General features: G+C 47.5%; 1 protein-coding gene across 1 annotated transcript; it reads right to left on the reverse strand.

Moving 5' to 3' along the window:
• Positions 1–2,798: 2,798 nt before the first annotated feature.
• LOC144469971 (uncharacterized) lies at positions 2,799–16,503 on the reverse strand. The gene is made up of 2 exons (XM_078180723.1): positions 16,301–16,503; positions 2,799–4,393 (listed from the first exon to the last, which is right to left on the reverse strand). The coding sequence occupies exon 2, from the start codon at positions 4,335–4,337 to the stop codon at positions 2,799–2,801; it is 1,539 nt and encodes a 512-aa protein (XP_078036849.1). The 5' UTR covers positions 4,338–4,393; positions 16,301–16,503.
• Positions 16,504–21,551: the final 5,048 nt, after the last annotated feature.

Below are 21,551 nucleotides of genomic sequence, written 5' to 3' on the forward strand. Positions count from 1 at the left end.
GCTGTCGATAACCGCGTGTAACGAGGGTCGTTGATACGCTCGAAAACATGCAACTCCGCCGGGAGCAATTAAATCGCTCGAGCCGACTGTTTGATCGGAACAACGTGCACACGCTCGGCGCTCTCACGGCGAATCTTACTTTCGGCCGCGCGTCGGCCTTTGTGCCGAAAAAGAAAAAAACGGCGAACGGTACTCGGCGGTGAAATAACGGTGAAAAAACACGGGGGGTGGAGCGAGTACGGGGGTGGGCGAGGGGCGAACGCGGACAAAGAGGAGAGGAGGAAAGGAAACACAGCGCGCGGCGGAAAAAAAATTTGTTGGCTCTCGCCGATCATTTCCGTCTCTCCGGCGCGTCCCGTTGCCGAATTAAAAATAACACCGGCCGTTGTTTGGGAACGCCTATTCCCAGAGAAGCGGCAAACAACGGCCCGGGCCGGAAAAAGGAGCGCCGAAAAAAAAAGAAAAAGGAAGACCGACGGAGTAGCCCGGCGGAGCGCGTGCAAGCCGGCATTGTCCGCGGAAAACCGTGTTCCGCCTCCTTCGGAGGGGGAATGTATCTCGCATTGTGCTCGGCCGGCTGGCTCGCGGGAGCAACGCCAGAAAAACCGGAAAACCGTATTAACTCAACAAGTTGGGGGTGGCGGCCCCTTAATTCGCGCACTTCTTGATTCACCGGCCAACCTGGCCGACTACCGCGTCGAATACGAAACAGGCTCCGCTGTCGAGCTTCCTACGGATCGACGGACAGTGAATCGATGCGTCGACGCGTTATATTCGAGCTCCGAGTAGGCGTGACCGTGCACCGGTGCACGCCAGCCTCGCCCACTTGTGGGCGTGACTGGTTCAGGTAATGAGAAGGGTTGGCAACATAGAAGGCGGTGAAATTCTAACGTCTTTAAAATTCAGGAACATCTACGCGACATAAAAATGCTCTCATTAGCCACGCCTATATTAGCCACGCCTCTATTAGCCACGCCCACGTTGTCCATGCTCATATCAACCACGCCCATTCGATTACTGTATTCGAAAGAATACATTGTACGAGAATACACAGCTAATAAAGAGAGACGTTAAGTGGAACTTGATCAGTTGTGATTGACGTCCGCTGGCCCACCTATTCCACCGCCTCTAATCAACGCTGCGGGGCTGTTGGTCGGCAATTAGATTCTCCTGTCAACATCCAACAAAATCGAACGTCACGCGCAAACCGAGCCGAGCACACGTCAACCCAAATATCTGCGTCTCGGATTATCCGCGGTCCAGCGGAAAGCCCTCCCGGCTCCGCCCCCCGGGCACGCCTAATCGTCGAGAGGCCGTCGACGGGCAATCACGGCCCGGGGGCCACCGGACTCGTCGTTCCGGGTTAGTACAGGTGTTCGAAAACAGCTGTTCCTCGGGCATAATGGATGGAGCGGGCCGCGATGCAAAACCCAAGGTAGAATTAATGATCGTCGCGCGTCTCCTGGCGTCGCGCGGCGGGGGAGTTAATTCAACAAGTAGGAGAATCATCTCTCTCTCTCTCTCTCTCTTTTGCTCTCTCTTTTGCTCTTGTTTCCCGACGGCAGAGCTACATGGCAGGAGAAGAGACCGGTTAATTAGGTGGTACGTTTCCATCTCTCGCGGAGCATTCTTTTCGAAAATGGGATTCTGGGATACGCACCGGCTGGCAAACTTTCGGCGGTGTTGCCAATTGTTTGCCGGATCGGGAGCCGTTTCTCGCCCCGGTTCTTTTTTTCCACGGACGAGTCTCATTAGACAGGGGGGTGGGGGGTGGGGTGGGCGGCCGCCCCGGAGCGCGTCACGTGGCCTTTACGTGTCTTTCGGGAACTCGGCCGAGTGCGTGAGCCCCCGCACTCCTCCGTCTATTGTTGGCCCCGTGCCCGGAGTCTGCGTGCTTCTCACGTAGCTGGAGTGCCCGGCTGGAAATGGGATCCGGAGCGGAGAACGGCCGTAGGCCATTCCGTAATCTAACCAATCCCACGCCCGACGAATTTCCACCGAAGAATCCGCGCCACGAGAAAACAGCCCCTCGCGAGAGACGACGCAGTCCTATCAAACGGCCCTCCGCCGCTAATGCGTTCCCGAAAATTTGCATGCGACGCTCCTCTTCGTTTCTTCCCGATAGCGGTCAGAGGAGGGCCTCCGGTTGAAATGCTTTCCTTGTACGCCCCCGCAAATGAGATTTTATTTCGACCAGACAGACAACGATCTTACTCCGGAATGGATTTTAATATCGCCGGAGACCGCCTCGCGAGATAATTGCTAATTACGCGACGGACGCGGCGCAGCTTCGTGGATGATCAATGCTTCGAAATCATCCCCTTCACGACATGCTTTGTACTCTGTAACGTTTTGTCTTTCGACATGATTTTTCTATCCCGATCGCGGCTGCAAGGATGCATCTCTGCTCTTAGCACATCCAGCAGCAAAATTAAATCGCCAGAAAAGTCGTCGATCTTCGTACAGCTGTAACTCCGTTAAAAGCTGTCATATAATTATGAAATTTGCTTCAAATTAAAGCTCAAAACTTTCTCTTCACGATATTATATCCAATTTTTAATATCATCCTTTCTAATTTTTAATATCATTCATCCTTATGATCATAGTATCGTAAATCCGAATGTTCAAGATTCCGAAAAAGTGCAAACTTTAACGTCCTCTACAGACAAGGATAATGTTTTCTCGAGCACGCGGTTTCCACCATCGCAAAGCTTGAACCTTCCCCTTTAATTCGAGGGCCGAACGAAGTCGCTACGATTTTTTCTCGCCAAGTTACGGAACTTTCAACGACGTTATTTCTAGCGTTCGATTACTCGAAAATAAGCCGCCCACGGTATTTCGCGCGTCACGTTACCAATTTTCAGCCCGAACGCATAAAACGCGCGCGCGACCAGCTCGTCAGCAATTCCCCGGACTACCCTGACCAGACTACATTCACCGAGCAACGAATCGATCGCGAGTCTCACCTTGGTGTCGTTGTGGACGAGCCTCAGCCTGAACCTGGACAGCATGTTCATCTCATTGACATGCTCGACAGCCATCCTGGCGGCCTGCAGCTCGCTGGGGCCTTCGGGTCTCGGCTCCAAGCCCCGCGTCATCTCGAACAAGCCGAGGATGGTCACGTTTATCTTCTCGGTCGATTCCGTCGTCAACGGGATAGCGCTGCTGGCCTTATCGCTCCCGGTGCTCGTCGCAGGGACCATTGTAGTAGCCCGTTTCTCCTCCGCGGCCGGCTTGCCCGCAGCGATGTTCGACGATCTACGGCCGGAAGAGGCGCCGGGAAGCCAGAGATCATCCGTATCGTTCGCGTTCTCGATCGCGTCGATGGTCTCCTGCCTCCGCTCCTCCTCCGTGATCTCGTCCACCTTCCTGTGCCGATGGAGGACGTCCTTCCCGGGACTTTTCGGCAGATCCGGGGACAAGGTGGTCGGGAAGATAGCCAACGTTGTCTCGGCGTCCTCCAGCTTCGGCGGGCCGAAGTGTCTCCTGTCGAACTTCTCCACCTGAGGAACCACCGCCGGCTTGTAGGTCACCTTTATGGGGAACTTCTGCGAGCCTTCGAACCCCGTGAACGGCTCCTCGTCGCTGGCATTGGCCGCGGCTGGTGGAAGGTCAACGTCGACTTCCGCCGAGCCATCTCCTCCTCCGGTCTCATTGTTCTCGCTCGACCTGGGAGTGTCGGTGACTTTGCCCTCCGACTCCTCGTCCTCACAGTCCTCGCAATCAGGATCCGACTCTTCCAGGTCCGTGGACTTCGATTTGCCGCCCAATTTGCCGTTTCTGAAGTTCCTCCTCGCTCTCGGCGCCGTGTAATCACCGAAATCTACGTCGGACCAAGTCGAACCGTGGACCTCCGGGCTCCCGCCCAGCCGAGACTTTCGCCTTTCATGGCGTGCAACGGTCTCGTAATGGGTTCTCGGAGTTCCAACAGCGATCTCGATCAGCTGCGAGTACTCCGCGGAGTTTTCGAGATACTCTCCGGTTCTCGAGACTACGATAGAACTTCCCTCCGATATTTGCAGTGGATGATCCGCTGAGATCTTCTCGCCCTTCGACTCGTCCGCTGTGTCAGCCTCCTCGTTTCGATCCAGCTGCGTCCAGTCTCCCGTGTCTTCCAGGTTACTTCGGCGACCTTCTTTCTCGGTAATGTTGTTCGGGCGTGGGTCGACCGGGTCCTGGCTCCGAGGCTTCGCAGGCTCGTTATAGGGCAGCACGCTGCGAACGCAGACCAGGCCGAGGAGGATGAGAGTCAGGCTGCGAGGAAGATGAAGGGTCTTGAGGGGTGAGAATGGCAGGAGGAGACGAGAGAGATCGCGGCGCGTGCGGACGCGCGTCATAATCAGTCGCCGTCGTTGTTCCGACGACTCAAGGCGTCATCATGGCTCCTCTTCATCTGCAACAGAAGGCGGGGGACCATTGTCTTGTAGACGCTGACGGTGACAGCTAGACCGCGGATTGCATGCACTTGTTTCCGCTATGATTAACCCATTTTTTCATTTGCTCGGGGTTGGACAACATTCTCTCGGAACTATTTTTATTTGCATGACGATCCACGGTCTGGCAATAATAATTAACTCGCTTTTAAATCTATAATTATCTTTAGAGTATTTCTAGAGGCCCTGAAACCATTGCATTTCCCCCAAGATATTCATTTTCACTAAAATTAAATTTAAATTAAATTCAAATTAAATTTAAATAATTTCAAAACCGTTTAAACAATTTGGAAATATTGTTCTAATGTCAGCTTATTAACACGATTACTAACACGATAAATAGATAAGTAACGACGGCATTTATTTCACATAAAGCTCCGCACCCCTTCTCACAACTGTCTTACAACCCCACGCAATGTTTGTACAGGTCCCAGGAAAAATCCTGCTCGCCCCGAGATCCCTTCAGGACGTCTAATCCAGTCCCTCCGCATCCCCGGAGTTTTTTTTCCAGCAGACCCTAACGCGTCCCCGTATCGAATCCATCATCCCCGAGTCCGTCCGCACCCTTACAACGCGTCGTTAAACTGTCCGCGCGAGCCCCACGGAGTCTGTAATTCCGTTTCACCGTGCTCTAAAACTTTTCAGCGGAACCAAAAGCCTCTCCATCCAGCCGCCCGAAGTGTCTCTCAAGCCCGCGTAACGGTTTTACGCGTCCTAAAATGTCCCGTCGCCGTTTTACGTGCTTTTTCGCGAGACCCTAATTTCTTCGCGGGATCCTATCGCCGCGTAGAAATTCACGGCGCTGAAGAAACGTGCGGGGAGAGCATATATACACCGTGCCGCGTTCTCGAAGGTGCATTAACAATTTTTACGGTCGCGTTAACCGACTTCTTTTTAAATAAACATCGCTCGGGGACCGGAATAACGAGGCGCTGGCTACGCGGCGACAAAAGCGGCGGCGCCCTTTCTCCGAGCCCCGACGCCTTTCAGGCGAACACGGCTTTTAGAACGCGACAAGTATTTTTTCGAACCGCGGCTGATGAGTCGAACTATTCAGGTGATATTGGAGATCGGTTTACTAGACAGTGATTGGAGCAAAATAAAATTCCCCTCTATGCTAAAGGTCCAGAAATTTTTATTATCTTTTTTATCTTCGTCTCAATCTTCCAATAGCAAAATTAAAGAAAGCAGCGCCTCGGTTGGCGTTCAGCTGGTTCCCCGCGCCATTTGAAAGGAACGTGCAAGTCGTTCGGCGCGGCTTGGTAAAAAAAAAGGTGTTCGCGCTTTAAGAGGCGCCGGATGCACGACGGTTGTGCACCGTTTTCGCGCTGCATTCGGCGGCCACTCTCCTTTATTGCGATTAACGAACGTCGCGGCGTCGACACGGATTTCACCTGGCAGCATCCGTCACCTTGAACGGAAACCGGAGCCGCGAGAGGCTGGAGAACTGGATCTGGCACGGGACAAATAGACAGACTCTCGGCGAGGCATCGCGCCGCCGCCGCCGCCGCGCCGTTCCGCGGACAGGAAAACCGAGGGCGCAATCTGCTTAATGTAACGTCGCAGAAACGGGAACACGTGGCGCGCGTGAGGATCGCGATAGAGGGGAGGGGCGGCTGCGTTAACGAGACCGTGTTATTGTGCCTCTAAACTTTCGACCTTGCTCCGGCCAGCCCGTGAACGATCGCACCGATTAGAAAACAACGAGATTCAGTTTAGCCTCCCCAGCACGCGTTACGCAACCGCGGCTGCTTCGAACAAAACGCAATCATCCCCTCCAGCGGGTTGCCGCCTAATTGACTTTCTAACGAACCGGTCGCGGATGTTAACTTTCCAGGGAGCGACGCGAACGAGCCTCTTCAAATGACGACGGTTTCTGAGATTGTTAATAATATTTCATTAATATCTCGAGACAGTCTGATCTTATCGGAATAATAAGATAAATCTGCATTTTCAGAAGAATTTCAATCGTGTTCTCTGTTTCGTTAGTAAAAGGGTGAGTTTTTCAAGTTCCCCGTAAAGATTTACCGACGGAATAGGAAACGAATCAACGCGCGTCCGCGAATTCTTCGGCCAACAAAACCGTTTCCCGTTGCGTCGCGACGAAACGAATTTAATCCGCGTCCCCCGGTAATTGTCTCGCCTTCCTCGGATTTTAGAGCCTTTCGGGATTGGAAGAAACTCTCTCTCCCTCTCTCCTCCTAAATGAAATTTCAGTCGGGGCCGACCGCCATCCGGCGGGAGCCAGTTTATCTGCATATCTGCCTTTATCTGACAAAACGGTCGCCGTAAAACGCCGCGAAAAAGCGCCTTGCTCGTCGAACGTCGGAGACTTGCGATCTCTTTGAAGTGGCTCCGATGGAAATCCGAACGGAGTTAATTCTCTGACTTGTTCGATTCTATGACAGATTCAATTCTCTAATCAATTCTAGTCTATGGCAGATTCAATTCTTTTATAAATTCTAGGTTATGACAGATTTAATTTTGTAATAAATTCTAGTCTATGATAGATTCAATTCTCTAATAAATTCTAGTCTGTGACAGATTCAATTCTTTTATAAATTCTAGGTTATGACAGGTTTAATTTTGTAATAAATTCTATTCTCTGACAGATTCAATTCTTTTATAAATTCTAGGTTATGACAGATTTAATTTTGTAATAAATTCTAGTCTATGACAGATTCAATTCTTTTATAAATTCTAGTCTGTGACAAATTTAATTCTTTTATAAATTCTATTCTCTGACGGATTTAATTTCCTGATAAATATAATTCCCTGTCAAATTTAATTCCTTGACTAATTCGTTCCTCTAACATATTCAATTCTATAACATTCTTCAACATATTCAATTCTTTAACATATACAATTCTGTAACATATTCAATTCTATAACATATTCAATTCTGTAACATACTCAATCCTCCGACAAAATCAATCCTCCGACAAATGCAATCCTCCAACAAGTTCAATTTTCCAACAAATTTAATTTCCCGCCAAGTCAATTCCCCGACTAATCGAATCCCCTCGGCACAATCGCGGAACTGTCGGAATCAAAGCAAGCCTATCTCGCCGGGCGCGCAAATAAATGTTCGCAGAAGCGAGGCGCTTCCGGAATCTCGTTCCGCGCGCGTTCCGCCCGGCGTCTCGGCTCGTCTACGTTTCACGCGAGCGCAACGGCGGCGAAATTAAAAACGAGCCGCTTTGACCGTCGCACCGTAGAATTCGGTCATGTAATTGCGTCGGGCATAAACGAAACCGGTCGACGCGTAAATCGGGGAACGGCGCGGGCGACCGACGCGACGACGGAACGTTGTACGACATCCCCCGCCGTCGATAATCGCGGATCGAATTTCCGGATATCGACGACGCGTCGCCATTGTCTGGGCGACAGCGGCTCGCTCCTTCGAGGTTTCACCTAATCCCGCCCACCATTTTGTTTCTCGCCCCCTCGAATCGAGCGGAGGGCGGCTCGGAGCACAACGACACTTTCCCGGGGACCGGAGGGTAGCTAAGACCGCGAAGAGGGTAGACCTCTCGACACCCTGACCTACACAGCGGTGGAAACCGTGGCTTTGAACACCGTCGAAGAAAGGGAGGTCTAATCGCGTGAGCATACTCAAAGGGAGCCTTGTTCCCCGGCCTGCGTCGCATCTGGCGAAACCACCCCTCCCGGGTTCGACCCGAAACGTCTTCGGAATTATTCATGCACTGACCGAGCAAAATGTTCTAGTTAGGGAAGGAGGGGGGAGGACACAGAGACTGATTATCGTCGCTGTCACGCACAAACTCGATATTAGTGCCCCGAATAAATTGGACGCCGTTGCCTTTGATTAATCTTTCAGGCCGCGCAGTGTGATGTCTCGATTATCCGCGGGGACTTTATTATCAATTATCTTTCGCTTTGACTTGTCGTTCGTCCGCGAGAACCGGTACGTTAACCGGCGTGGACCGTGGAAAGTGTGGACGTTGAACGGGGAACATGGAAATGTGAAATGCAGATGGTCACCGTGTAAAAATGCGGAATATTGAAATGTAAAGATATAAAAATCGTGGATTACGGAGATATGGAGTGTAAAGCCGCGGAATATAAAAATGTGGAATATGGTGATCGAACAATACGCGACGGTAAGGTACGAAAATGTGGAGAAACGGAATAATATGGAAATGTAAAGTATAAAAATGTGAAGTATAAAAATGTGAAGAAACGCGGGATATCGAGAAATAGAAACGTAGAACGTGAAAAGATAGAAAAAGTAGACCTGACATAACCTGACAATTAAAATGGCACTGAGTAAAGTGTACAGTCTATTAAATGTTTGTATTTTAAGGGTTGGTAAATGGAACGGTCCGAGGCGCGCCGAGTTGGTCGAACGTGTTAAACGTCGATTGTCGCACGGCGGAAGCCGCGAGCCGAGCAAGCACGCCTATTCTTTCGAGGTTTTCTTAGAGCCGGCAAGTCCCGCGGCACCGCCGTTGCACAATCGACGGAGACGGGAAGAGGGAATCCCTTTCGGCGGACCGCGACAAAGGGGCTTCCTGCAAAGCTTGACCACTGTGCAAAGGGGAAAATGGCAACGTATTCCCGTGGAACGCGAGTTCCGTCCTCTTGAAACGACGGAAACGTCCACAATCTAGAGGGCGTTTCAACGGGGGGGAACCTTTTGCAAACATATTAACGCGCCGCGAACTTCGGTGCTCTATTCTCGGCTGGAACTGCCTCTAACTTCCAAACAATGCGACCCGTTAACAATTAACTCTTTTATAACGCGGCTTATTTATTATTATTATTATTATTATATATTATATATATATAATTAACTCTTTTAAAAAGTTCGCGTGGACGAAAAGTGTTTCAGACAATTTTCAATTGATCATAGAATAAAAGTGAATTTTATGAGTTTATAAATAAAATTAAGTTTGAAGTATAAAATTGCATAAATACAAGAAGAATTTAACAACACTGTCGCGCTATTCGCAACTTATCGAATTAATCGAAGGGCTTCGAAAACAATTGTCCGGCTTCTTTAGATTAAATTGCCGATTTAATTTTTGTTCTTTAGCGATTCTTTAGCGAGTTGAAAATAATGCGACACGGTATTTTAAAATTCTTTCCACCGTTCTGTATTTAATCCACTCGTTCCCGTCGTAAATGCATAAAATCTGCAGTCTAATTATGATAAATGCCCCGTTCAATTGGAGCGAACGCTCTCGTTACATTGATTTTTGTATTCTCCCCGCGCTAATCCCAATAAAAAATAATTTCTCTCCGCCGCGGATAAAATCGTCGAACGCAGTTGCCGGATACGATTGTATCGGACACATTGATGCAATTAACGCTTTTTGCGAAACGACAGGAGAATAATCAGTACTTCGAGCTATATACCGTGGTGTTTCAATTATGATAAATATTTGTTTCAATTGTGACAAAGATTCCTTTCGATTATGACAAATATTCCTTTCGATTGTAACAAATATTCCTTTCGATTATGACAAATATTCCTTGCAATTATGACAAATATTCCTTTCAATTGTAACAAACACTTCTTCCAGTTACAATAAATACACCCTTCAATTATTTCAAATACTTGTTCCAATTATGATAATTACCCCTTTCAACTATAATTTCTGGCAAAACTGAGAACCATTGAAACAATTTTAAACTGTTACAATATTATTCTGAATTCATTAAAACAACGCGTCAGAGATGAAATAAATTTTCATTTAGCTTCCTCCAACCGAATTTGATATTGCACAAAACCTAAACCAATTACGCCAAATCTTTCTATCACGTCTTTTTACAGTCGTCGAAGTCTTTTTATTGTTAATCTCCCGATGCTAATGGCAATAATCAGCCGCGCATAATTTCCAAGCATAATTCCGAGCGATCGGATCGAATCGTAACAGGCGCGGCAATTGAAACACCGTGTACAGATCTCGCGTACGAAATGCATGAATCCGAAAGTAGTAATTCTTGTTCCGATCCCCGGGGGAGACCCCGGGGGGGGAGAATTCAGTCTCCGGACGCGCGAAAGCAATCGCTGGGCGGATTTTTGCAACGGTGGAAGCTTATTTCCGGCGAGGAATTTCGTAGAACGAACGGAGAGTCGCTCGCTCGAACGTCGACTTGCGACGAAACGGGCTCGTCAATGGGCCGCCGTTATCGAACGCAGAACGTGTTGGCGTTCTCCCGTTACGAGCAACCGGTGGATCCTCTCGTCGCCCGTAGAACCTTCGCCTAATCGACGATCGAACCATCCTGCAACACGACACCGTTTGCCGAAACCCTCCGACGTTCTTTCACGTAACCCGACGCTGCTCGCGCGACGCGTACAATTTACGAAAGCGACGGGCAAACTTCGCGCCGGTAGAATTCGTTAAAAAATTGAAGGGGGTCGTTGTTCAAACCGCCGCGAAGCCGCTCAGACGTTTCGCGGAACGTTACGGAGACTGAGAAGAATGCGCGGAGGTGTAAATAAATGCACGGCGTGCGCTTCGTTAAAAAAATTCGCTGCCTCCGGCAGGAATTGTTAAACGTGCGAGATGGAATTTGTAATAAAAATGGACGGGCGGGATCTTGAAAATGCGACGAGTATCCGTGGGACGTTATTATTTTCGACGCTGTGGGATTGTTAACGGAGTTACGATTTTTAGTCTGGAATTAAAATCGCGACACTTTTCTCGAGGAGAGAATCGCTCGCGACGTTTTTTGCAAGATCGTCGACGACGGCAGGCAAAGTCGGAAGCAATTTCAGGACCGTTCGTTCGCCGCGGTAGATTCGAAAATATTGGACGAGGGGAGATCCTCGGCTTTGAAAATATTGGATCAGGATAATTGAATAAAACAAACAGATTGCTTCGCGCGGGTCGGCCGGCCGAGAGTACAAAACAGTTTAGCGAAGTTTAATTTAACGAATCCGGGGTGAACGGTGGCTGGAGAACGCGAGGAGCCGGCGAAGAAAGCAATCTGGCGGCGGCGAGGCCGGAAAAATCGACTGGAAAAGTTCATTAAGCCCGCGCGATTTTTCCTAAACTTCTCCCGCTGACGACGGTTTCTTTCTTCGCCGAAACGATTCGAGCCTGGTCCCCCCACCCCCACTCCCCCGGCGCTTCGAACGCACGAATCTCCTCGCGGGAATCTCGCTTTGAATCGAATAATAATAAGCGAACAATAATCCGTGATCGCCGGCGAATTATCGCGATATTGCTCGGCCCTTTAACCCTTTCGGTACGAGTGCCGGATATATCCGGCGTCCGCGCGACGACCGCTCTGGCCGAGCGCCGGATATATCCGGCGCACTTGCGACGACCGGTATAAATAACAGAATTTTATATAAATAAATGTTAATATTTTATATAAATATGTTAATATTTTATATAAGTACTTTTGTTCGAAAATGTCGTTTTATTGAGCACAGTTTTTCTTTAACGCTTGGGAAATATTTTCTTATAAAGGAGGACTCGGCAATTTTCGGCGCGGGGCCTCGTACAGCGGAAGCGTCATGGCGGACAGAGTGCTCTCACCGAAAGGGTTAATCGCTCCCTGATTCAACGCAGCGCGCGGAACGCAACGAAGCCGCGATCGAAGAATCACCATCGGGCTGCCCTTTGAACACTTCCACGGGCCCGTCACGCGTCGCGTCCCTTTTCCCTGCGACCTTTGAAATCGTTCCGAAGCGCCAGTATAATACGGCACTGTGCGGAACCATCGGCGCGTCGCGTCGAATCATCGCGTAACAACCGACGTAGAATTCTCGATCTTCAGGCTCGCGTAGCTTTGAATAAAAAAATCGTAAGACGTTCATTCCACGCTCGTTTTAAAGCTTGAACCTTCCACTTTTATGAGAACTAGTTTCATTCTCGAATAAAATTGTAGCGAGACGATGCGATCGTTGTGCCTCGGATGCGTATCAATTCGCGAAGCTGTTTCTCTTCGGCTAACAATTGCAACTTCGAAAGACTGTGCTGAACTGAAAAAATTTTTTTTGGGAATCGCTTTAATTTTGTCTTATAAAAGGAAGTTTCCCCTTTACATTGGCGCGACAAAAAGTGGTCTACGATTTTTTCTCGCGATTCTGCGGCTCTTCGAGGGTGAAACGCGCCGTCAGCGTTGAACAGCTCAAGATCCGCCATCTTTTCACACTTCCTCGTAACAAATAACATCGCTTGGATAAAATAAATACAATGGTATAAAAGTAGAGAGTTTACTCTGCAAAATAAGCGCAGGAACGATATCCTAAGATTTTTCCACGCGGAGTTACGGCGATACGAATTTTTATTTTCCCTTCGCATCGGATCAACGTTTCGTCGAACAATAAAGACGCTAAGCCGCCTCGTTTATCCGTCGATTTATCCGTCGATCGTTTTCGCGCAGAGGCTTACTTCCGGCACGATCGCGGCCCGCGAAATCCCGCGGCCGACACTGATACGCGCGAGTCTCGTGAGAAATTTCGCGCGGCCCGTCGCGTCGCGAGGCCTTCATCGATCGCTTTCCGCCCCGATGAAACTGCGAATTTCCGAACAGCCGTCTCGCCGATCGTCGTCGGAGACAGTCCGAGATTGAATTCGCGTGCGAGCCGAGTTGACGTATCGATCGGCGATCCTGCGAATCGCCGTGAATCCCCGTAATAGTCCCCCACCGCTACGTCCTCGCGCAAACAGGAAGCCCGGCTCTCCGCGATTCGCAGTTTAACCTCATCGCGATTGCATTCATTAGATCTAATGGGGGAGACGGAGGGTCGGCCGCCTTACGGCATCCATAAACCATCGCCCGTGCCATCCATTCTGCTCCTAAGTTGCCGGCAATAATTATACAACCGCGAATCGTTGCGCGAAATCATGCCGAACGGGTCGTTCCATTAAGAAGGGGGGATTACATTCAATTGAGCCGCGTAACAAATTGCTTCGCGTTTCCTTCTGAGATAATGTATTACCATAATCATCCACCTTGATTTAAAGTGGATACTTTCAGCTTTCGTTTGAGCCAAGTTTCATGAAAATTGCTCCACGAGAACGTATTTTAAAATGCGTCCGAACTTCCCCTTTTAAACAACGTAGAATCTATGATGTCAGAAATCGATTTCTTTTAATTTTTCGAAATCATCTCGTCATTCTATCGCAATCTAATTCACCCTATCTTAAAGTAGACACTTTTAGCTTTCATTTCAGCTAAGTTGCATTGAAATAGCTCATCGGGAACGTATCTGAAAATTCATCAGAATTATCGCTTTGAATTCACACTGATCACGCTATTTTTAAAAAATAGTACTGTGTTATACTGTACTGTATTATACATAACCTAACATAACCTGCATTCTACTGCACTGTATTATACCGTACTGTATTTTCAGCAGCGATATCCCGGAGAATTTCTACTTTTTCCCGCGTCTCGCAGAGCTTCGTTCTCCGGTTGCAGAAAAGTTCGAAGGCTCGCGCTCGCTACGAAATTACCCTAACCTCCTCGAAGCAGCGTGTGCTCGCGCTCGTCTCCCCGTCGAGCGATCCGAAATCTTCAAACGGCGACGAATAAACGGGGCGCGAGAGATTCGGAGAGACGGAGCTTCCGACGCTTTGATCAGGCGAATCGTGTTACCCGCAGACAGCGATACCGTGGAATCTTTGTCGCGGGAAGTTCGGAGGAAGTTCTCGAAGCTTTCTTGCGTCGCACAATCGTATGGTAATTCGCGCTTTGAATCAGGACAGAATCGCGGAATCCCTTCCGGCTTCCGTAACTGTGAAACCGCGGATCTTTATCGAGAATAAAAATTCTCGAAATTAACGCTTTGCTGATTGATAGCTTAGAAATCGGCTTTTCATCACGGTTGTTATCTATTATTCAGATATTATTATCGAATTTTTTAATACTAGGTACCTGCTCGCTTTAAATGCATAAGATTTGCAATTTAGTAATGATACCGGTGAGTGGAAAGTAGAATTTCACTTCGATCCAGCAAGTATTAAGTCCTCGAAGACTTATTCATTGTTTAATTACATCGTAGACGACCAGCTCTCCGATTCAGGACACTCCGCCGTAATTCTCGTTTCTCTTCTAATTTCGCGCAACCAACGATGGCCATGATTTGACTTGCAAATTTTTACAAGAATTAAATTTTTCCACCGATTAGATATTTTTTAGAGGAATCAGATCTTTGGATAAATTTGAAAAGACTAAGGAAATTAGGTAAATTCAAAACGATGGGTCAAATGAATTTTTAAATATGTTCCCGATGTGCTATTTTCATGTAATATAGCTCAAATTAAAGCTGAAAGTGTCTACTTTAAAACAGGGTAAATTATATTGCAATATAATCACAGGATCATTTAGAATATTTAAATAATTGTGCAATAAACTCTAGCGATTCACTACAGGTTGAAAAGAGTTATATCGTTTCGACCCTTTGCCGAAGCCATTTTAACTGCAATTCTAATATTATAATATAAAATGTATTTTATGCGTATGAAATTGAATATTGTTATACTTTTAGTAATCACTGAAATCGAATTTTTCATAATATAAAAATTATATTCGAACGTGCTGTAATAATTTCAGCGGTGTCTCAGAGTCGCCGCTCGAGGGCAAATGGTTAAGGGTTAATGTTCGTGTATCTAAGGATATATAAGAAGGAGAGACGGCCGTTAACGCGTCGGCAACCGGGACCCTGGTTCCAGAAGTTCGAGGAAGGTTCGCGGAAGAGCCCGCTGGAAAATTGAAATCGAGATCGCCGGCTGGCTGGGAAAAAGAAAAAACGCGATATCTTCTGGCGACAGGCGGCGGGACAAAAGGCGCGCGCTGGATTCTGGCGACCCGTCGCTGAACCGGAGATTATACGGCCCGGGCGAAGTCTCTTTTAAGTCCGCGGCCGCGATATCAGAAGCGGCCTGACCTTCGTAAACTACCTCCTTTGTAAAAGTTACGTGTGGCGGCGCGCGCTCGGCCCATCTCCGCGTAAACTTAGGGCATTTTCTTCTAAAAGGATAAACGGGACAATGCGTGCGCGCCGTAAATGGAGGAACTTTCGACGTGCCCGCCCACGGTGTGCCGGAACTTTCCGAACCAGATATCGGGCCGTGCGATTCTTTCTCTCGCTTCCTCCTTTCTCGTCTCATTCTCGATAACCCCCGGGCACTTCCCCGGCATTATTTTCTTCGCGGTCGTTTCTTTCCGCGACGCTAATATCCGCGATGGCCGAAACGCGTCCAAGGTAATAAATGGCGGCTATTCGAGAGAAATTAGTTGCTAATTTGTTTGCTATTCTTTTCTGTATCGTGCGCGAGTTTAAAGAGCTCGGTCGATCGCGTTTTTTTACAGGAAAGAAGGAAAAAGCAACCCTTGGAATTCAATGATCCTCGATTTGCCAGGTTTGCAAAATTTTTCTTCGAATTTACAAGACACTGTGCATGAAGCACGATCTCCGAGCTTTCATTCGAGCCCTCGAAAGTTTGAAAATTCCCTCGGGAGGAAATTTAAAAATCGTCGAATGGCCAGCCATCGTCGCTCGAGCCATCGATCAGGATCTATCAATGTTTACCCGTAATTCCTCGTCCCGCGGCTATTCTAAATGGATCTATCGCAAAGTGCACTCTCCCAGCTTTCATTAAAGCCCCCGGAAATTCAAAAACTCCTGCGGGGAACTTTCGCGGAGTGCCTCGATCACCAAAAAAAGTTAAAGCTCACCCGAATCCTCAACCGAGTTTCGAATCCCGTTTCGCCCCGAAAATCCACGATCTACCACGATCTACTACGATCTACTACGATCTACAATTATTTTTATTATCAAACAACCCTACCAATCGCGAAGACACTGACGAACGGCCGCGCGTTCTCCCTAGAAATTAAAGGGTTCCGGGATAGTAAAAGGGTTACGGCGTTACCGTAAAACGCAGCAACATTTCGCCGAGCGCCGCATCTTCATCGAGTGTGGAACTGGAAACGGAATCGAAGTCGGCGATCCTCGCAGCACAGTAGTCCGTGGACAACGTTCCCCAGCGATTCCCCGGCCGCTCGAACCAATTTATTTCCGGTGACGCGATTCGTCGACGGACGCGTTACTTTTTAAGGGATGATTCCTTTTCAAGGGCCGATACTCCTGAGTCCTCTCTCGTCCACTCTCTCTCTCTCTCTCTCTCTCTCTCTCTTTCTTTCTTTCTATATGCTGTTTGCTCTGTTCCTATCCGCAAATAACATGAGACGACATGTCTCAGAGCCGCCCCGGGTCCCGTCCGTAAAATATTTGCGCGGACGCGCGGCAAACATCCATCGTTCCGCGACGATTACTTTCCTCTCGATTACGATCACCTCGATTATGCTCCTCTCGACTATCCTGCGACTTTATCCAGGATCCTTCGATCTTTCTCGGGATACTTCGATCTTTATCAGGATACTTCGATCTTTCTCAGGATTCTTTGATCTTTCTCAAGAACCTTTGGATCTCTTGCAGGATCCTCTGATCTTCCCCAGGATCCTTCGATCTTTCTCAGGATACTTCGATCTTTCTTAGAACCTTTCGATCTTTCTCAGGATCCCTTGATCTTTCTCAAGAACCTTTGGATCTCTTGCAGGATCCTTCGATCTTTCTCAGGATACTTCGATCTTTCTCAGGATACTTCGATCTTTCTTAGAACCTTTCGATCTTTCTCAGGACCCTTTGATCTTTTTTCAAGAACCTTTGGATCTCTTGCAGGTTCCTCTGATCTTCCCCAGGATCCTCCGATCTTTCTCAGGATCCTTCGATCTTTCTCAGGATACTTCGATCTTCCCCAGGATCTTTCTATCTTTCTCAGGGCCCTTTGATCTTTCTCAAGAACCTTTGGATCTCTTGCAGGATCTTTTGATCTTTCTCAAGAACCTTTGGATCTCTTGCAGGATCCTCTAATCTCTCCCAGGATCCTTCGATCTCTCTCACGATTCTCTGATCTCGCCCAGAACCTTTTGATCTTTCTCAGGATCCTCCGAATCCTCCGACTCTTTTAGGACCCGCGCCGATCGAGCGCTGCGCCGCGGTCGCCTGTCAGCGTATCCTCGATCGCCGACGATCCACGCGCATCTTCGCTACAGAAACGATCGTGGCGTATTTTATATCGCAACCTGCTAAATCTTCTCCTAAAGACTGACAGAGCTCGGTAGATCAACGTCTAGATCGCGCTGGAGCAAGTGGAGCAAGCTGGAGCATTCGCAAGTCGAGATTCCGCGCGTTCTCCAAGGATTCTTCCGGTCGAAGACGCGGCTTCCGGTCTTCGCGCGAAGAGAACAGCTTTTTCGTAGAAGCGAAAGATGTTTTCCTGTGAAAGTTGACGGGTGTCCGATGGCGATCGGCGCAGAGAGCGTCGCGTGGCGTCGCGTCGGAGCAACCGCGTCGCGTGCTGGCGGTCCGCGCACTGTTCGCTCCGTCAAGTCCGCCGAGCCCCGTCTTCCGCAGGAGTTCAAGCGGCAACCGGACTCGGGGTATGCGCAGTCGCCTCGTGTTCCTCTCTCTCTCTCTCTCTCTCTCTCTCTCGCAGTTTTTACCGCGGATCCCCCGTTCAAGAAACGACGCGATCCCTTTCTACGACTCATTCATTCCTTCCCTTCGAATTACCGCCTCGGCGACTGCTGTCTACACGAAAAACTCGATCCGACTCTATCGGGGACGACGATGGAATTCGGAAATGCTTAGCTCGTAGAGAATTGAGAATGCTCTTTGAGGTGGAACGATGGGCGCTGTGATACCCGCAAGGTGCTGATGGACGTTCTACCTTTCTACGTCGATGTATTTCAGGCGAGAGTGACTAGTATGGAACGCTTTTTAGGGGTGGAATCGTTAGGGGTGGAATGTCTTATAAAGTAGAGGTGATTTTGAACGAATGCATCGAGTTGAAAAAATTTTTGTTTGTAACGGCTTTAATTTTACCTTATAAAGTGAAGTTTCCTCTATAAAATGACGTCTCAAAAAGTGATCTACGATTTTTTCTCGCGATTTGACAGTACTTTGAATAAAGTGTACCATCGACATTAAAAATACTTCATCAGTTTGATGAATTCCAACGCCTGCACCGAGTTGTAAAAATTTTTCTGCGTAACGATTTTAATTCTATCTTATAAAGTAGAGTTTACCCTTTCCAACGAGACCTCAAAAATTGATCTACGATTTTTTCTTGCGATTTTACAGCATTTTAAATAAAATATGCCATCGATATTAGAATAATTAAAAATACTTCACAATTTTGATGAATTCCAAGGCTTGCACGGAGTTGCAAGAATTTTTCCGCGTAATAGCTTTAATTCTATCTTATAAAGTAGAGTTTACCCTTTGCAATGACACCTCAAAAAGTGATTTACGATTTTTTCTCGCGACTTGGCAGGACTTTAAATAAAATATTCCATCGATATTAGAATAATTAAAAATACTTCACAAGTTTGATGAATTCCAACGCCTGCACGGAGTTGCAAGAATTTTTCCGCGTAATAGCATTAATTCTATCTTATAAAGTAGAGTCTACCCTTTGCAATGCCACCTCAAAAAGTGATCTACGATTTTTTCTCACCCTTCTATAGCACTTCGAACGAAGCCTATGTCATCAGCGCCGAAATAGCCAAAGATCCTTCGCAAATCAAAATTGGACAAATCCAAGCGACTCTGGCAAATAAAAAAAATTTTTCTTCACACTGGCTTCAACTTTATTTCATAAAACAAATCCTCCTCTTTCCATCGACATCTCAAAAATCTCCGTGCAATTTTTTCTCTCCCTTCTACAGCACTTTGAACAAAATCTTTATCATTGACATTAATTAACCCAAGGTACCGATGACAAGTCTCGTATCTCCGAATATTTTTTAAACAAATAAAAATGTCTGAAGGACGGGAGTTTAATGCTTCGAAACTAGACAGTCGATCCTTTAAAATGCGACTATCGAGACATTTTCTGAAATTATTAGGGATTGCAGAGGAGAAGCGCATTCCTCGGCTGCATATAGCATCGGCAGATTTGGAGCGACGAATCGTTCTCGTTGCACGCGGAGCATGTATCAGCGGTGCGGCGTTTTCGGCGGTCGGGCGCGTATCGATGCGTATTTATATGCAAATGGGAAGAGCATCGATGGCTTCGGGGGAAAGTACCTCGAATAAATTACGTTATTCACCACTGTGCGGCCGCGGCGGCGGCGTTTCCGCGGGGCAAGACCCCGCGGATCCGCTTTCGAAAAACCGCGGCGGACGCTTGCCCAATCTATCGGCCAGCCGTGTAAGCATATTATCGGTCCGGCCAACGGCAGCTTAATTCTTGGTAATAACGTTTCGAATTTTCAAACGATCCCCGTTTTACGGCCCCGCAATAATTTCGTCGACGAGCCGTGAATTTTAATTCGAAGTTACAATTACCGCGAGAGCACCGCAGAGCGATACAATGAAAGGAACGCTGCCCGCGATGCTTTTAAACCGTTCCGCCACCGGAAACGATACAAATACAAGTATTTCCGTTCGCAGCTTTTTTTCTCGTGTTTCAGCAATTATGCAGCCGCGTGTATCGGCTCGAATTTAAATTCATACACTTTCATCGACTTGTTCAATTTCGCCGCTATTTTCCAACGAATTCTGCGCCGGGATTTTATGAATTATTATCGCAATTTCGTATTACGTTCTCAATAAAAATTAACTTGTTATAATGTCCGTTCTTTTTCCAACTGCAAAGGGTTGAACGTCGCCGGAGTGTCCGCGTCGCGATTCGCGCGTTAGTGTCTATTCGAACAGCGTTTATTCGTCGCGTTTTCCGTCGCGTTTTCCGTCGCGTTTTCCGGCGCTCTTCTCAGCCGCGCGCGGACGTTCCGGCCACGTCAATTCTCGCACGCGATCGCACCAAGCCTCCCCTCTTCTCCGAGCGGATCGCGAGCCGGCGAATTAATATTTAACGAGCGTGCCCGCGTCGTTTAATTGCGAGCCTCGACGGCCGCGGAAAGGAGTGCGAGGAAACGGACGCGAAAGAACCGAACGCGCGACGTCGGCTTAAACACCTGCCGTTATTAATTGAATTTATTAATTACAGAACTGCAAATATTGGCGGGCGCGCGCACAGCCCCGCCGCGTTTGCACGCGTCGGACAACTTGTTGATTAATGCAAGACGCAGGCGATTCCGTGACCGACGCCCGCGCACGATCGTCCATCGATCGCGTTCTCGTTAATCGGATCGCGGCTGTTTCGACGCTGATTTTTATCGCCTGTTGTTTCATTCGCAATTATGGGAGACTATGTCGATAGTGTCGAAGAGGATCGTTGGATTAGTCTTTATTTCGCTTATGGCACTTCTTGGTTTGGAAAAGGTAGTAAAATAATTGTATGAACTCGAATTTGTGGTATTTTTACATTGTTTTTGCAATGCAGTAGCGTTTCATTAATGAAAGAGATTTTTCTCTTATTTTACAGTTTGGCGAATTCAGGGTTGTTTGTCGGATTGAAATAATTTTTTACAGGCATCTCTTTAATTTTGTCTTATAAAGGGAAGGTTTCTCTTTAAAACGACGTCTCAAAAAGTGATCTACGATTTTTTCTTCCGATTTGAGAGTACTTTGAATGAAGTGTACCATCGACATTAGAAGTACTTCATCAGTTTGATGAATTCCGACGACTGCAGTGGGTTGTAAAAATTTTTCTGCGTAACGATTTTAATTCTATCTTATAAAGTAAAGTCTACCCTTTGTAATGACACCTCAAAAAGTGATCTACGATTTTTTCTCGCGATTCTATGGCACTTCAAACGAACAATGTACCATCGATACTAAAATAACGAAAAGCAACCCCATTATTTGACAAATTAGAATAATTGTACCGAGTCGTACAATTTTTTCCTTAGGATCGCGCTACCCTGATCTGATAGAGAAAAGTGTCCTCTTTAAAATGACGTATCAAAAAATGATCTACGATTTTTTCTCGCGATTCTACAGTACTTTGAATGATCACTGTACCATCGATATTAAAATAACCGAAAACAACCCCATTATTTGACAAATTAGAATAATTATACCGAGTCAAATAATTTTTTCCTTAGGGTCGCGCTACCCTGATCTGATAGAGGAAAGTGTCCTCTTTAAAATGACGTATCAAAAAGCGGTACCTCATAATCGCGGCATAAAATTACCCTCGATCATAGCGCACC

This window comes from Augochlora pura, chromosome 5 (genome assembly GCF_028453695.1).
Source record: "Augochlora pura isolate Apur16 chromosome 5, APUR_v2.2.1, whole genome shotgun sequence".
In the NCBI taxonomy this organism is placed as follows: Eukaryota; Metazoa; Arthropoda; class Insecta; order Hymenoptera; family Halictidae; genus Augochlora; species Augochlora pura.

Coding starts and splice junctions, on each gene's coding strand:
- LOC144469971 (XM_078180723.1), bottom strand. CDS start 4,337: ATGACGCGCGTCCGCACGCGCCGCGATCTCTCTCGTCTCCTCCTGCCA.